The 18,068-nt window shown below is 39.8% G+C and overlaps 1 protein-coding gene across 3 annotated transcripts; it reads left to right on the top strand.

Annotated features, from left to right (window-relative positions):
- The first annotated feature begins 8,919 nt into the window (after positions 1-8,919).
- Positions 8,920-17,667, top strand: LOC105060107 (protein AE7-like 1). 3 transcript variants are annotated; one of them, XM_010943714.4, is made up of 5 exons: positions 8,920-9,088; positions 9,751-9,856; positions 10,415-10,514; positions 12,624-12,669; positions 17,399-17,667. In XM_010943714.4, the coding sequence occupies exons 1-5, from the start codon at positions 8,977-8,979 to the stop codon at positions 17,506-17,508; spliced, it is 474 nt and encodes a 157-aa protein (XP_010942016.1). In that variant the 5' UTR covers positions 8,920-8,976; the 3' UTR covers positions 17,509-17,667. The 3 variants fall into 3 exon arrangements, with proteins under 3 accessions (XP_010942016.1, XP_010942017.1, XP_073115788.1); XM_010943715.4 differs by having other exon boundaries at positions 12,624-12,745; XM_073259687.1 differs by having other exon boundaries at positions 12,624-12,745; positions 17,365-17,667.
- The last annotated feature ends 401 nt before the right edge of the window (positions 17,668-18,068 follow it).

The following is an 18,068-nucleotide window of genomic DNA, read 5'->3' as shown; positions in this document are numbered from 1 at the left end:
ATGCAGATTGGATGCTTGACCAACTAAAAATCTATCTTGTGGCAAAAGGCTTCCACCAAGAGAAGGGTATCGATTTTTCAAAAATTTTTAGTTTGGTAATTAAACTGGGTAGCATTCGCATTGTTCTAATAGTTGCCACTATTCGAAATTGACTGATTTGCCAACTTGACATCAAGAATACCTTCTTACACGACGATCTCGATGTCCCTATCTATATGGAGCAACCGTCTGGCTTTCACGACCCATCATATCATAATCATGTATGCTTACCTCGGCATACTTTATATGGGCTCAACAAGCTCTTCGAGCATGGTTCGACAAATTCAATGACTTTTTTATCAGATATGATTTCTTCTGCAGCAATGCCGATCCATCATTATTTGTTTATCACCACGACGGTCACAGTATCATCATGTTACTTTACGTTAATGACATCATTCTCATAGGTGATTCTCCAAAACTTTTGGACCACCTTATTTATACCCTCGGTCATGTGTTTTCCATGAAAGGCCTTAGCCCACTTCATTATTTCTTAGGGATCAAAGTTAGTCGCTCCTCCAATGGGCTCCTTCTTTCTTAAAGGATATATGCTTCGTATCTTTTAGTTCAGACTTCCATGGAGCAGTGTAAACCGATTGCCACTTCCATGACCGCCAAACTGCCACCACTCAAACATGGTGATCAACCATATAATGATTTCTCAAACTATCGAAGTCTTGTTGGAGCTCTTTAGTATCTTACTCTCACACGTCCGGATTTCTCACTTATGGTTAATACTATATGTCAACACATGCATGCCCCAACTATAACCTATTTTCAGATGGTTAAGTGTATGCTCCGAGATATTTGAGGCACTTCATATCTTGGGCTTCATATTCTGGTCCACAACTTATTGGACTTGTTTGCTTTTGCTGATGCAGACTGGGCTGGATGTAAAGTCACGCGTCACTCTACCATGGGATATTGTATATTCCTTAGCTCCAATTATGTTTTTTGGTGCGTCAAGAAGTAGCCCATTGTGTCTCGATCCACTGCTAAAGTCAAATATCGAGCTCTTGCTTCAGCTGTTGCCGAATTCACTTGGATTTCATTTATACTTTGTGACATTAGGGTCCCACAACCTCGAGCCCCGCTACTTTTCTCTGATAACTTGTCTGCATTGCATCTCACGACCAATCTGATCTTCTATGCTCGAACCAAGCACATCGAGATCGATTATCATTTTGTTCTGAAAAAGATCACCCTAGGCTCTATTATCACTCACTATATTTCATCTTTTGCACAACCCGTAGATATATTCATGAAGCCATTGACTCGGGACAACTTTATCAGTCTACAGACCAAACTCGACCTCTGGTCCTTACCATCGCCCGATTTGAGGGAGAGTATTGAAGTCAAAAAATTAGATCATAAAAATAGCTCATGCTATTGGCAAGAATCATAGAGTATCTTGTATATTGTGCAATAATTCAAAATCTTTTCTTATTAGTAAGATCATGCAACAAAGGATCATGGAGATCAAGCCAACTAAGAGATCTTTTCATGTAGTGCAATAATTCAAAACCTTTTCTTTATTGGAAAGAATCATGGTGGATTACATTGATTAAGATAATCTCGCATATTATGCAATAATTCAAAAAATTTTCTTATTGGCAAGATCATGCAAATCAAAAATAATGAAAAATCAAGCCAACTAAGAGATTCTTTCATTTAGTGTATAATTCAAAATATTTCTTTTCAATATGAATGTACGCCATTTTTTGTAAAATATTTTCTTCAATAATGATTGCTCCAAGTACTATAAATTTACAAATCAATGAATGAATTGTGTGTGATATTTTCTCTCAAATATCCTATCTCATTAATTTCTTTCATTGCAACTATACATATGTAGTTATTATTACTATAAATTACTATAAATTATATCATAATTAATGCATATATATAGAGCCTCTATAAGTGCATATATTCATAGAATAGTGTGCAAATTATTTTGGATATTTTTTAAGAAATGTTAGGATCATATTTCAATATTCTAAAAAAGAAGGGATTTTTGCAATTTAGAAAAAAGAGATACCCTAAAAAAACTTTTATGAACTTTTTCAATAGATTAAATAACTAGTATCAAGTTGGATTTTACTTTGAGAGATATAATCTACCAATTGGTCCATGTATTAAGAAAAATAATTTTTTAAGAGCAGAATATTGTATAATTTTGCAATTACTATATCTAAGGATAGCTCTCTTATTAGGAGAATTCCTCCACTAACAAAAGAAGACCAGAAAAATAAGATGCTTGTGTTGGGTTTCGAAGTACCATGCATGCAGAATTTTTTAAAACTATTTTGAACATGTAGCAGAAGAACAAATTAAAATAATTTTTAATCTATGTATGCATAGATCTAATCTAACACCTACGGATCTAGTTCATATGATGAAAATAAGATAATCATGCATATCTAATTTCTAAAATAATTTGAAAATTTTAATGATTAGATCACTTACCTATAGTGCAAAACTCTTTCTTCAGATCGGATCTGTGGATGTTGCAGGTTCCGTTTGAAAGCTGCACCGCATATGGACTCTATGGGTATCTACACGTGGCTGAAATATGTCGAAGCATCTGAGATCACTGAGATGCTAGCTCTCTTTCAGATCTTCACTTTGCTGGTTGGATCTGATCGCCTTCTTCGACGGTCATAGAAGAAGATCTGCGGGAACTGCTGTCGCGCAGCACTGGAGGAACGTCAAAAGGAACTGGGAGAACTCCTCCATCTTTTTTCTCTCCTTTTTTTGATCTCTCCCTCTCTAATTTCTCTTTTTTTATGGCCAACCAGATAAGGGCTTTGGGCATGTGGAAGGTGGAAGGAGGAGGCGACGGCATAAGGTGGAACCCTAGGATGATTTTCTTGTTGTTATTCTTTCACGCCCAAAAACCCTAGCCCTTTTATAGATGTAGGCCAAAGGATACATAGAGTTCAATTATTTTTAAACTCTTATCTAATAAAAGCTTAAGTTAATCTTGAACCAATCCAACCCAATCAGATAGAGAGAGAGTCCCAGGGAAAATGGGTGCCAACCTTTGGCGCCTCTCTTCTCTTTTTATCGCGCGCCAAAGGAGGGGGCAAGCATCCCTACGCACGCCCCTCCTTTCTACCATGAGATAGGAGAGAGAGTCCTAATAAGACTGAGACTCTTGCATTGTTATCTAATTAGGTTCAATTTAGATCCAATCTGAGTTCGATTCAAATCCGATTCGAGTCCGATTCATTTCAAACTCATTTCTAATCTATTTAGAATTTAATCTTGAATTCAGATGCCTAATTAGACACAATTAAGTCAAGCTTAAATAAATTAAATATGATTTAATTATTTAAGGTTTGATCTTTCAACTTGATCTCATCAAATTGGATTACAACAATTGCAATTAGGTCCTCCTTGCTAACTATTAGTAGATTTTATATTTGTAACTTTTATAAATTAATCCAAATTATCAATCATATTGATGATTTGATTATGATCCAACCATTTGATCTGATCAAACTCTTTTTGTATGTGATTTCATAGATTTTATTCTATCTGATAGTGAGATATACCATGATTTATATCATAATATCATCGAAATACCTTTCGATGAGTTGGAATAATTTTAACTCTCACTCATCAAAGATCATCGATCCAGAACGATCCAAGTGAGCTCTCACAATCCACTAGTGACGTCTAGCAGTATGTAGTGGTAATCCAGCAGAATATAATGGTTAGAATTTTTAGATATAGTTATCATATGATTCAGTTTCTCTATCGTAAATTCTGACAAGATGGAGGTTATAAAAATTTATCAAATCATAACATCCATCATATGAAAGATTCGATTAGCTCAAATCTAAATCATGATACCGACAGAATTTTTTTTTTATCTATCACCTTGCTGTGGCCATAGATTTAAGGACTCAGCTTTTCAAATCCCATAAGACTGCTTCTTATCTACTAAGATCGATAGATCCCATGTAAGTATGCATCCTGCTCCTACAATAAACCTACTATAACCAACATACACTACAAGGGTCTAAATAGTTAAGAGATCATATTTATGTATGGTCAAACTATGCAACTGCACTGTGAGAAGTCAAGGTACCGCAGGTCAAAAAATTATTTATACCACTACAACATCGAGATAATCACTGATGAGTGAGTAAACATCCATGTGATCTCTTGTATAGTCACACTTAGTATCGATATTCTCTAACAACCATCTGCACTCTCGCTCAATGCCTCCACACTGTAAATTAGAGACTCATCTATCCTGAAAGAAGTGATCCATGCATCGATCTAACTAGATCAGTCACTATCTCTGTAATGATCCATCAATCGAGAGCAATTTAGGAATTAATCATACATGTCTCTAAGTCTCAACTTTTAAGAATATGTATCTTTAATTTATTAATTTATAGGATGATTCTCGGATACATTAAATAAGAATGGATAAAAATACCTATTTTTTTGATAATTCAATGTTTAAGTATAAATATATATCCTAGAACTATTACAATGTGTCTTACCATACTAGCTTTTCAGGACATGTTTCTAACAGCTTGGGAATTTAGGATCATGAGAACAATTAAAATCTTGATCCATAAAGCTCCCAAATCCTACTGTTCGTTCACACCCTCTTCACAGCTCATACTTTTGCCATTCTCGAAGGCACATTGTGAATACCATATCTATACAACTCATAGAGAACTAATAGATATGTTTTGATATTATAGGCAAAACAACTCATTTTATTAATCTCCATACTCATGTAAAATATTGGAGCCAAAAAAGGGACAAATTTATATGACTAGCCTTATCATACTACAAGTATTATTGAGAATACCACACCTAATACAAACTCTAGCCTGGCTTGGTTAATATGACAAGCTAGCTGTTCCATAGTAACCCTCCTATCGAAAATGTGCTTTAGGCATCTATAGCCGAGATCCCCCACTGACTTCTTGTTTTGATTATATCGGATACTTATGGAAATATTTATACTAGAGCTACTTAAAGTAGCCAACTTCAACAACCCCCCTACCAAAAAAAAAAAAAGAATCCTCCTATCGGGAAGACAAGGCAAGGTGAAGTAGGCAATACTCTAATAACTGTCCCACTTTTTCTTTTACAAAGATTCTATTTTTGAATCCTAATCATTTCATAATAAAGTAAACAAATGAGCCCCCCAGTGTTTTCTTTATTTCAAAGAAATCACTTCCCTCAAAAAAAGAAATAAAGAAATTTTATTTTTTGCTAAATTGGGCTACAAGACCAGCAATGATGATGGCTCTCTTGATCGAGATTAGGAGCAAAGTTTCATCAACAATAACAGGACGAGAGGTGGACAAGTCATGGAAGGTCAGAAATGTAGTTGATGGTCGAATGGCTCTTGTTGCGGAGCTTAAAGATGCAAATGGAGCCATTCGCATAAACATTAGCACAAATGCCAACATTGCTTCAGACATTGCAACATGCCAACATCAGCTCAACAGTGGATTTAATCCAACCAATAATTTCCCCTACAATATATCTCAATGAAATCAATGATTGTGAAAAAAGAGATAATTTGGAATGCTGGGGTAGGTGATGGAGTTTCCTTCGTTAATGGCACCATTATATGATGCATGGAGACCACTTGATATTCTCGGATGAGTCGGTTGCTTAGACATTGGAATCCAGCTTAGATTAGGTGGATAGGGGTTGTACCTTTCTAGCAAAAGAAGGATTCACCTTCTAACAAAAAAAAAAGAAGGATTCACCTTCTTTCAAGCAAATGCACCATTGGATCACCTACTACATGGATCTCAAAGCCCTCCAAACCCTATCATTCATTCATCCACACAAATCTCAAAGCTACCAGTTGATGATCCAATGGTGGATTTCAAGAAAGTGAATCCCTCTTTTATATGCAAGATATGGATGGTGTTCAATTCATCTCTTTTGAATTTTGAATCTTAAAAACCAGGTGGTAAGGGCATGCTTGTCCCTGATTGAATTGAGACGGGCTGTTTGGACTTCATTGGTGAGTGTAGTCTATTATGAGATTGTTTGGGATGTAGCTTGGGCTTTGATTTGATAAGATGAGTCTTATTGCTTGAACTTGATAGAATCCCCTATTCCCTATCGTCGAACAAAAATCATATGGGGCGAGCCTAGTTTCATACCCATTTTTTTTCGCATCTTAAAGAGAAAATTTAGAAGTCAAATAGGGATTAAATTTCTCCTACTAATGAAATTCGTTAGTTTCATAACTGAAATAATAAAAAAAAGATGTATGCCTAAAAGAAATCTTTCGTGATCATCCATATCCTCTTTCTTCCTCATCAAATTTCTCCATCCATTATCTTTCTCATCAAGCCATTTCTCCCATCCATAAGGTTTTTTTTTCGAGCCTCTTTCTGCTCTTCCAAACCCCACATGCTATCTCTCCTATCCATGAGGTCTTCCTCGAGGCTCTTTCTCCTCTTCTAAATCTTTCTTCTTTTCTCAAATCTTTGTATTTAAAAGTTTACGAAAATAGTATATCATTTTATCTAGAGATGTGTATTATGATGTCGGATGAATATTTTACTAGGTATATATCAACTGACTATATACTGTGTACTAGTAGATACTAAATTTGATAAACTATGTATCAATTTATTTGTAGGTATGTATTAGGTCGTTGCTCGGTGTATATCAAAAAAGCTTATAATATATATAAATAAGCCGTCTAGTATGTATCATTTGCTATACTGATGAATACTATATTTTGAAAACTATATATCAATTTATCTAGAAGTATGTGTTGGAATGTTAAATAAATATTTTACTAGTTATGTATCAACTAATCATATACTATATACTGATGAATACTAAGTTCAGTAAACTATAAATAAATTTAGCTATATGTATGTATTGGGTCATTGCTGAGTGTGTATCAAAAAAATTTACAGTATATATCATCTGGCTATATATTTAATATATATCATTTGATCATATAATATATATCGCTAAAAAGTATGTGCTAAAAATAAAAAAGAAAGAGAATATTTTAATCACGGGATTAATAACTCCAAAAAATCTTTGACTTTTAGACTTAATCCTTAAGATGGGTATTAAGAGAAATGTGACATCATACGAAGCCTGCCCCATATGCTTAAGGTCGCAAATAGGTCGGGTTGACCTGTGACGTGACCCAACCCGACCCAACCCACTTAGACCTGCTCCAACCCATTTTAAAGGATCCACAAGATCGAATCGAATTTTAAAATTGAATCCGTTCAATTTTTTGCATCGGATCTGGGTTTACTGAATTCGAACTCGATCTGATCAAATTCGAATCAATATTGGATCTAACATATAAACCATAGAGTAAATAAAGTAGAATTAGAATTCTAAATGCTCTTGCAGAATTGTGATTTGTTATACAGTTTCGCTCAATTTGACTATGAGATTTCTAAAAATTATATTTATACTAAGATTGTTGATCTCTACCAACTGATAGTGCATATTGTGTTTATCTTGTACATACTATTAAGGTGAAGGCCATCAATCTATTTATTTGTTATGATTTGTTTACTTGAATTGAGGAACAAATACTATACCAAAAGTGGAAGGAATATTTCAATTGTCAAGAAAAAATAAAGATATTGTAGAAAACTGTATATGATCTTTATGTTAGTTTATGTATTCATTTTTTCTCTCTAGATTATAACTATATTTTAGTCAATTCTTGATAGTAATATATTAAAATTATAATATTTGATAGCATCCATTTATTTATGAAATTTTGTGCTAAAATTTTTTTAAATAATGATTGAGCTTTAGTAGTTAAAAATTATGGATTGCTTATAAATTAATGGCCAAAAAAAAGTGATATTTATTTTATTTTGTCATAACTTCTCGTATGTTGGCCTATCACACGAACCGGATCTGAACCAGATCTGATTTTTTTAGGTTGGAATCGGATTATACATATATTCGATCTAATCCAAATGATTCAATAGGACAAAATTTTTGACCATGGATCCGATCCAATCCAACCTGATCTTCTATTGGATTGGATCTGGGTTCAATATTAAGACCCGATCAAAGAATCGAATCAGATCGGAATCACTCATAATCCAGTCCGATCTGATCTATTTGCACCCCTACATATGATATTTTATAGTGCCCGCCTGATATGATTTTGGTTTTCTATCACCTATTTGTTATTTAAAACTTCTTTTATTAGCTAATCTCATCTCATTTACCCATGGGGGTAAATGGAATGCAAAGGTTATTTTTAACCATTATACTTAAAAAAAAAAAATTTATCATCGTGTGGATAACAAACTTCTACTCATCCAAGCAAGTGCGAAACTCAAGGATGATTAAACCTATATCAACCGTACACTAAAACCCGGTTCGTGCGGCACAAGGAGACAAACCGAAACGACGTGGCACACACGGAGCATCTAGCGTGTAGATCAATCAAAGCACTACTCTCCTCCGAGGAAAAAAAACAGGAAAAATGCTTCCCCCGCTACATGGTCATGAGACTAAATGCCGCATCAACCGTCCATCATGCCGTCATGGTCTGCGACTAAACGTCTACACGCAAACACAGTCCACCGATCCATCCCCCCATCCCCAATCTCGGACCAAGCGAGCGCAAGTCCACCAATCCTTACTACCAAACGTTTCCGACCAATGGGAATTTCCATTTCCGAACCGTTGCAGTTATGAAGATTGAACCGTTCGACCGAACCGGTCGCACGCAGGTCTGGACCGCAAAATCCGTACTACAAACGCCGGTTCGGTTTAGCGGCTCGATAGTGCCCGGTCCCTGATTACCCACCGACTCGAAGTTATTGAAGGCAAAGCCGCGAGAGAGAGAGCTCGGAGGGTGGCAGAAGAAGCGAGCAAGGGGGAGGGAGGGAGAGAGAGAGGAGGGGGAGAAGTGAGCGGGGGAGGGAAGAGATGACGCTAGGGTTGATCAATGCGAACCCGGTGGTCCACGCGAAGAAGGAGAGGGTTGCTCGCGCCGAGGATTCCCACGCCGACAACGCCGTCGATCCCCTGGACGTCTTTGGTATCCTCCCGTCGATGATTCATTCCTCTTCTGATGCTTTCTAGTTTCTTCCCGCTTGATTTCTGGGGATAGTGCTTAAAATTCATGTGTTTCTTTTTTCTCGGAAAAGATGGAATCTTAAGAAAGTTTTGGTGTTAAGTTTGTCGTCGGTGATAGGTTTTTAATATTAACATCACTGCAATCCTTTTTCTTTTTTTCTCTGTTCTTCCCCCTCTTTCTTTTTCTTCGCACTCGATTTTTTTATGAAAAGCCCGCTTAAAATTAGTATCAGCTTCGTTTTGCTGGAAAAATCGAAACTTGCGAAGATTTTGGAGTTCATTTCCTCGTTATTATAGCTTATTATTTTTTAAAATTGATTGTTAATAAATTGACATCCTTAGAACGATCAATTCCTCCTCTCTCCTTCGTCTCTTTCCCTGTCTTCACACTAAATTTTTTGAAAAAACTGCTTAAAATTTATGTCACTTTCCTTTTCTGAAAAAATGGGAACTTGAGAAAGATTTGGAGTTAATTTCGGGTCACTAGTAGCTCATAAGTTTCGGATTTTAATTCTGATTACTATTATTATTTTTAATGCTTTGAAACATGCTGGTTTGTTCTACTTCCCTAATAGTAGTGTAGGTGAGGATATGTGAAGGTTGTTTCTCTACTCAATTCACCAGATTCTGTGAGGGATATCAGGGATCCCGAGCACCCTTACTCCTTGGAGCAACTCAGTGTTCTCTCAGAGGAGTCCATCACTGTCGATGAGAAGCTCGGCTGCATTCAGTAAGCATGGATTTTCCAGTTCACCATAATTAGATTTTTTGTATTTAAACTCCTTTTGAATTTTGTTTTTGTAATAAAAATAAGCGCTGATGAAGTTCATGTTGAGTGAAGAACTTTTATACCCTAAACTTATCAAAAAGTTGAGTTTTGTTTGCTGTTTTAACTTGCTTTCATAAGGCTAATTTGGAGAGATGACAAAGGTGAGATTTTGTGTGTGAAACCAGGAAAGGTAGAAGCTCAAGGGTTAATCTATGGAGTTTGATGTGTAAGTTTATATGACCTTGGGTTGTTTTGGGGTGAGGGAGGCGGGGGGCGCGCGCGCCGGGGTTTGCAAAGGGAATTTGGCTTGAGTTAGTTTGGAAGAGTCGCAGAAAAGGAATTTGGCTAAGTAAACACATATTAAATGAGCTTTCATTAGATAAATAGATTATCTCACTCTAAGCTGTTTTATTGTGTCACCAGCTTTTCATTCTCAGTTGGATTTCAATGACGATTTATAAGAGTGATGTCAAGCTTTTCACTTTGATATCATCATGCTGATATTTTTCATATTTATAGGATTACCTTCACTCCAACTGTTCAATACTGTAGTATGGCTACAGTTATAGGGTTATGCTTGAGGGTTAAGCTGATGCAGTGCTTTCCCCCACATTGCAAGGTTAGTTATTGTTCTTAACCATGCCTCTTGTTTCTTTGGTGGCTTTGTCAATAAATTGTGTTACTGTCTGGCTGATGATGTCCTACTGTCTTGTCTAGATTCTGGACATCAACAACTCTGGAACACCATTTAAGAAAATCACTTTGAAAGTTTGAATTATTGTGCTTATTTGTGAACTAGCGTGTGAAATATATTAAATAGAGGCAATTTAAAAGGGAAAGGAAGAAAATGTTGTAGACTTGCATTATTCTATGTTTTTTGATGAGATGGAGAATGTCTGTGAAATTGTTTTGGTTATCTATAGCTCTTTGGTACTTATAATTAATTATATTTTATTGTATATCTTCAGTTACCAAGCTAGAAAAGATTGAAATATGTCTATGAATATAACTTGGCACCTTTCATATTTTGATATGATATTCTGCATGGATGCATTCTCTCTTATGGTATTGGGTGGTTTTGTTGAAGAGACTGATTTGTATTCTTGACCTTGTTTTGCAATTTGCCATGGCGTTATGGATTTCTTTGAAACTTAATGATGCAGCTAGGAAATGAAAGAATATTTACATATGGATATTTGTCTGAAGAAAATGTTGGCCTACCATTATAATGCTGTCAGCCAGACTATATGCCCCTCTCATATGTTCACATTTGTACATCTCGATGAACATCTTTTTGTCTTTTCCTTGGGGAAATATATCTTGAAGTAATTGGTTTATTGTGTCTCTTCAGTGGGGAACAAGAGTATACATTGAGGATTGAGTGCAGCCATTAATTTGTTGGATTGTATTTGTTTCTTCAGTTGGGCATGTAATGGACATGAGAGGGAGGACAAATATTGCCATGGTTGTGGGTGTGACCATCCCTTAGATGTATGGGCCAGGAGATCTTAGGCAAGAAGAAAGCAAAATTCTGAAGCTAAAGGGCCATCCATCCTACAACCACTTTCATATCTGCATTAGTGGATAATTTCTAAAGTGGTCTAAAGTGCCATAATTCTCAATTCCATCTAACTGTTATATCAGTTGAATCTTGTGAAAGCAAATTACTAAATGGAATTTACTATAACTTGGACTCATAAAATGCGAAATAACAGATTTTGTGCAGCAAAGCATCTAGAATTAATGTAAAGCTTTTCAAATGCAAAAATTTTGATCCAGAAATCATTGGAATTTGGTCTTGGACTTGTAAGGTATTGTTGAAAATTTTGTCAAAGATGTACAAAGCATCTGAAATTGCCCTGAGTGGATGTCAGGATGAAAGGTATGATTAGTAAGAGACTTCTGGGTAGGCCATTTACTGAACATAACCTGGGTCTGTCAGCATTTGTCACCATCTCATAAACTTGAACCATGATCTACCTTTTGCCTTCTAGTCTGAGTCAAAGTGTATGTTGGGGAATTGCGTATTCAACTGTTGCAAACATTGACCATACTTACTTTCTGGTCTGCATTGGAGTAGGTACCCGTGATTTTTCTTTGATAAACTTTACATGGTCTTGCTTGAACAGTTGTTCTCAATGCATCTTTAAGAGTGTTTTTTTTAACTGTCTTCTTGTGTCAGTTTAATCTTTGATTATGCTTTTGACCCATATAATTCTAAGCATATGTGGTGGCATCAAAGCTTTCATATGCATGACTGATATCTTGTCTGAGAGTGTACTTTTCTAATTTTATTTTGGCTTTTTATGCAAGATATTGCTTTACTTGCACAGTTTTTCTGAGAAACGTGGTGGGGATGCCACCACCAGGATTTGAACGCTGGACCTCTCCCAAGTGGAGGGGAGTGCTAACCAGCTGAGCATAGGCTGGTGGATGCTTTTCTCGCACAATCAGGAACTCAGAAAAGCTGATGCAGCTGTTATCTTAATGGCAAAGAAATAGAATGAGATTTCAATCAGAGATAGCAACAACTTCCAGAATTAAATTACTCTTGCAGTTCTCTTTGAATGTTAAAAATGAAACATATGCACATTGTTTATCAAGCCGATTCTAACAACCGTGAAAATCTTCTTATTACTAATATTATGGCTATTTCCTTTTGTATTCGTATGGATGCCATCATTAGCTTGATGCATTTAAACATGGTCTTCATGATTGGCATTTGCAGGTTGACATAAATGTAACTCCAGGGTCTCATGCAGATGAAGAATCAGGTGAGGACAGAACATGCCCAACAAGTGAAACCATCTTGGTAGATTCCTTAGGCGCATACAGGGCTAGTAGCACTGGGTAAATATTGAGACAATAGTGGTAGATCTACAAAAGTTCACTCTCATTAGGTTTTGTTTTGAAATATCAGCATCGGTTCATTTTGTCTAATGAGAAAAAATAGAATACCCAATATCCTTGTGAGTATTAGCTTCTAGCATGTACTACATTTTGACCTTGTTCAGCAGCATTGCCTATATAATTTTAATTTTTTTTTCATCATCCTGGTTCTGGCACATCATTTAGAATCAAATAAGCTTGCATGTTCATATTACAATAACTTGGCTGCATATATAGTTCTTAGTTAAAGACCAGAATTTCTTTTGGGGGATAAATGGTCAATTAAATACAGTTCACTCTTCCCTGCAAGTTCCCAGCTTAGTAAGGTTGACCCTGTGCCAGCATAGTTGCAGTCCATTTTGATGAAAGATTCCTTGATTATGATATGAAACTGTTAGGATTTGATGCCTCGAGATTCAACCCACATTTCGCGGCAAAAAACGGAGTCCAACGAGATCAAGATCACCCCAAACGGAGCTCGGATGGAGAAGATACGAGCTTTTGAAGTCGGCATGAGACCCGAGGCGGCGGAGGGCGGCGGGCCGGCGGAGCGGCGGCGGCCGGCCCAGGCGGGGCCAACGTGCGGGACGCACGACCTAGGCACGCGGCTCAGGCGGGCAGGTGGCCCAGCCGAGCGCGCGGCCCAGCCGGGCGCACAGCCCAGCCCGTGCGTGGGCCCGCGCGCAGGCGCGGCCCAGGCCTGCACGCGCGGACCGGCCCAGGCCCACGTGCACGGGCCGGCCCAGGCCCAAGCGCCTTGCCTGGGCCTGTACCCCAATCCACCATGGACCGGGCAGTCCATGGCGGACCGCGTGGACCGCATGGGCGTTTCTCGCGGTCCACGGCACTATTCCATAGACCGATCGCGATCGGACGGCCAAGGGAGTTTCTGGTCTTGATCCAACGGTCCAGAGACTTGATTTGGGTTGATTAAGGAGTCCTAAACCTAATTTAAGTCATGTTTAACCCTTTTAAAGGGCCTGTGAGGCACAGAAAGGTGGTGTGGTGGTTTTTGGCCTGGTTTTCTCACGGAAACTGCGGTGGCGTGAACCCGAGAAGGAACCCGAAGAAGAGAGAGAGAGGCGAAAGCGCTAAGAGAGAAAGAGCAGGAGGCTCCTGGACAGCGGATGCCAGGCACTTCAGGGGTTCAGGGGGTCTTCCAAGAGAGAGCTTTTGTGAGGGAAACTTCTAGTGAGAGAGAAATTGGGTGTACGAGGGTTGAGGGTGAGATCTCCTCTTATAAATTTTTTTTTTATAGTGAAGTTTATATGCCCCGTGGAGGCGAGCCCTTTTGTGGCTGATCCACGTATTTTGATTGTTTTGTTTTGTTTCTTCTTTCTTCCTGCTGCATCGCGTGGTACTGAAAAGGTCTTGGGAGGTGGTGTCCTGACCAGACATCCTTCCAACAAGTGGTATCAGAGCAAGGCTGTACAAGGACACAGATTGCAGCGGTAGTAAGCAAGACTGAAGATGGAGAAAACAGGAACAATCAAGATGGAGATCAACAAGTTCAATGGTAACAGCAATTTCTCCTTGTGGCAGGCAAGGGTGAAGGACGTGCTCATCCAACAAGGATTGATCAATACTCTCTTGTGCAATGAGAAGCCAACCACCATGGAGGTGCGGGATTGGAAACGGCTACAGATGCAGGCAGTGAGTACCATCCGCATGTACCTGACGGATGAGGTGGTGATTCATGTACTGAGCGAGACTTTCCTGACGGTGCTGTGGTCGAAGCTCGAGGAGTTATACATGGCGAAGTCTCTCACCAACACTCTTTTTCTCTGGAGGCAGTTCTACCAACTGCGGATGACTGAGGGACAGAGCATGCAGGAGCATCTAAGCCACTTCCAGAAGATCCTCACCGACCTCCTCAGTGTTGGCGAGAATGTTGAGGAGAAGTCCAGGGCGCTGGTTTTGCTGGCGTCGCTTTTCCCTTCGTACGAGTCCTTGATGACTACCTTCTAATGGGGAAGAGCACCATCAAGATGGACGAGGTCATCGCGGCGATACTCCAGAACGAGGTTCTCGGGAGGGAGAATCCAGTTTTGAGCTCAGGTGGCGGTAGCTCAGGTTTGATGGCTTCTGGAGGAGCAGGAGGCGGTAGACGGAGCGATAGAAGATCGCAACGAGGGCGGTCCAAGTCCAGGAGAGACTTGAGCAAAATCAGGTGTTACCGGTGCGAAGAGTTGGGACATCTAGCCAGAGATTGCTCTCAACTCAAAAATCGGACGGTGGCTGCTGTAGCGACGGCCAACAGCGATTCAGATGGAGATGTCCTGGAGATATCTGACGAGGTATCTACTTCTTCCCAGCAATGGATATTAGATTCTGCATGCCCCTATCATGTATGTTACACAGAGGAACAGTTTGACTCTCTCGAGAACAGTGAGGGCACTGTATATCTGTCGGATGGATTAAACTGTGCGATCAGAGGCATCGGGACGGTCAGCTGGAGGACACATGACGGTGCAGTGAGGAGATTGGGGGAGGTTCGATATATATCCAATTTCATGCGGAATCTTATCTCACTTAGCAGACTGTATTCGAGAGGCTACAAGACGGTAACTGGTGGAGGAATCCTGAGGGTGCTACGCGGCGATAGGATTGTGCTGGAGGGAAAGAAAGGGAGCAGAGGATATTATTACCTGACGGGAAGCCCAATGCGAGGTGGAGCTTCGGGAGCCAGGCGGAGCCCAGAGCGAGGTGGAGCTCCAGAAGATGGATTGGGCATGAGACAGGAGACTCGGGAGGATGAAAGGCGACGTTGCAAGATGAGATTCCTATTGCCACAGGACGATGCCCGAGCAGGTCTCAGGTCAGGTGGAGCACAGCATACGATGGAGATGGGATCAAGCAGCCTGGCTCGACTCCCATGTTTGTCCATCCATGATCAGCAGGCGATTGTCCCAGGGCATGGGGGCGAGGAGATCCAGAAGCTCTCGGAGTTTGGAGGAGGCCGAATATCGAGTCGAGCTGGAGATTGTTAGGATTTGATACCTCGAGATTCAGCCCACATTGAGCCCACAGCGAGGTTCGCGGTGAAAAAAGGAGTCCAACGAGATCAAGATCACCCCAAACGGAGCTCGGATGAAGGAGATACAAGCTTTTGAAGTCAGCACGAGACCCGAGACGGTGGACCGCCGGCGGTCGGCGGCGGGCCGGTGGAGCGGTGGCGGCGGCGGCCCAGGCGGGGCCAACGTGCGGGACGCGCAACCCAGGAGCGCGGCCCGGGCGGGCGGGCGGGCGCCCCAGCCAGGCGCGGGGCCCAGACGGGCGCGCGGCCCAGCCCGTGCGCTGGCCTGCGCGCGGGCGCGACCCAGGCCCGCGCACGCGGGCTGGCCCAGGCCCGGGCACCTTGCCTGGGCTTGTACCCCGGTCCACTGCGGATCGAGCGGTCCATGGCGGACCGCGTGGGCGTTTCTCACGCGTTTCTTGCGATCCACGGCACTATTCCATGGACTGGTCGTGATCGGACGGCCCAGGGAGTTTTCGATCTTGATCCGACGGTCCAAAGGCTTGATTTGGGTTGATTAAGGAGTCCTAAACCTAATCTAAATCATGTTTAATCCTTTAAAAGGGCCCGTGAGGCACAAAAAGGTGGTGTGGTGGTTTTTGGCCTGGTTTTCTCACGGAAACTGCGGCGGTGTGAACCCGAGAAGGAACCCGAAGAAGAGAGAGAGGCAGAAGCGCTGAGAGAGAAGGAGCAGGAGGCTCCTGGACAGCGAACACCAGACACTTCAGGGGTTCAGAGGGTCTTCTAAGAGAGAGAGCTTTTGTGAGGAAAACTTCTAGTGATAGAGAAATTGGGTGTACGAGGGTTGAGGGTGAGATCTCCTCTTGTAAAATTTTTTTTTTATAGTGAAATTTGCATGCTCCGTGGAGGCGAGCCCTTTTGTGGCTGATCCACGTATTTTGATTGTTTTGTTTTGTTTCTTCTTTCTTCCTGCTGCATCGCGTGGTACTGAAAAGATCTTGAAAGGTGGTATCCTGACCAGACATCCTCCCAACAAAAACCTTTCTGTGCATCAATTTAGAACCTTTGATATATGGAATTGAAAGTTAACAAGTACAAAGCATGTTTTTGTAACAAGTATCATTTAAAACTATCTAGAATTTATTGGAGTTATTATTTTTATGTAAAGAATGAATTTACAAGTTGAAATTTCTTTCCTGTACAAATCAAACAAAATAGCTTTTGAATACGGGATCCTTCATAACTTGATTTCTATTTTTTGCTAAATTTAGTTCATAAGACATGCAAGACTGGCAGTTGCATGCATGTCCTTGCAAGCGATCTAATTGTCTTTGGTCAGAATTGAACTCCATGTCTTAATGTAATTGTTTTTTTGTAACTTCCCAAAGTCATGAGAAGAGAACCTATTTGTTTGCCAACTCTTCCTTGGTCATCCAAACCTCCCATCCTCATGAAAAAAAAAATAAAAATAAAAATTATGACATTTAGAAGGGAAAAGAAAGAACAAAAGATCATGTTGTTTATCTACTATTTTTGTCATGTCCGGACTTTGTACGAGGGATCACTACCTTCATAAATTGAACTACGTGAAATGCATGAGCAGGAGACTGACTGGGGGTGGACTTGAATCTGTGCAGTTAACAAACAATTAAATGACAAGGAAAGAGTTGCTGCAGCACTTGAAAATCCCAACCTTCGCCAACTTGTGGATGAGTGTCTCTATTCCAGTGAACTCTACTCGCTGTAACTTGTTTCCAAAGAACTCTGCTTGTGTAGCAGCAATTCATGCATTGTGAAATCGATGTGATGGTTGGTACATTATAAAGCTGTATTTGATCATCGAACTAGCTTGAATGTTATTGTTGATGCCTGTTTTCTTGATCAGCTTACAGAAATGTTCTGTGAAGTTATTGGTGTACTTGTTCCTAGTGGTGTTTCTATGGCATTCTTGGTTTCATATTTTAGGTTTGGTTATAAGCTGCCTATGATCTTCAATTCTACAATACCAAGTTCATATTATTTTTTCCTTTTATTTTGTGTTGGCAATAGATAATTACCTAGTTTGACTCAGTTGCCACTATAAGTAAATTGTCATGCTTCATGAGCAAGATTTTGTGAAGTAAGATAAGGTCCTGAGTTTTTATACAGTGTTAATAAAGTTCCAAAGAGTGAGCATCCATTAGTAAATGTATCATGGATTTTTCTGATTTTCTTGTGCAGACTGACAGGATTTCTTGTGGACGTACCATCCAGCTTTCTGATGTTTCTAGCTAGAGAAATTAAGTTACCTCTGCTATGGAGGTATCC

The sequence above is a fragment of the Elaeis guineensis genome, chromosome 6 (assembly GCF_000442705.2).
Source record: "Elaeis guineensis isolate ETL-2024a chromosome 6, EG11, whole genome shotgun sequence".
NCBI classification, from domain to species: domain Eukaryota; kingdom Viridiplantae; phylum Streptophyta; class Magnoliopsida; order Arecales; family Arecaceae; genus Elaeis; species Elaeis guineensis.
The sequence above is the reverse complement of the archived record's forward strand: the minus strand, read 5'-3'. Positions and strand labels throughout refer to the sequence as shown.

Bases quoted from the DNA above. Each gene is read 5' to 3' on its own strand.
- LOC105060107 (XM_073259687.1), top strand. From the start codon at position 8,977: ATGACGCTAGGGTTGATCAATGCGAACCCGGTGGTCCACGCGAAGAAG. The intron at 9,857-10,414 runs GTAAGCATGGAT...TCATATTTATAG, and splicing joins GAGAAGCTCGGCTGCATTCA to GATTACCTTCACTCCAACTG. The intron at 10,515-12,623 runs GTTAGTTATTGT...TGGCATTTGCAG, and splicing joins GCTTTCCCCCACATTGCAAG to GTTGACATAAATGTAACTCC.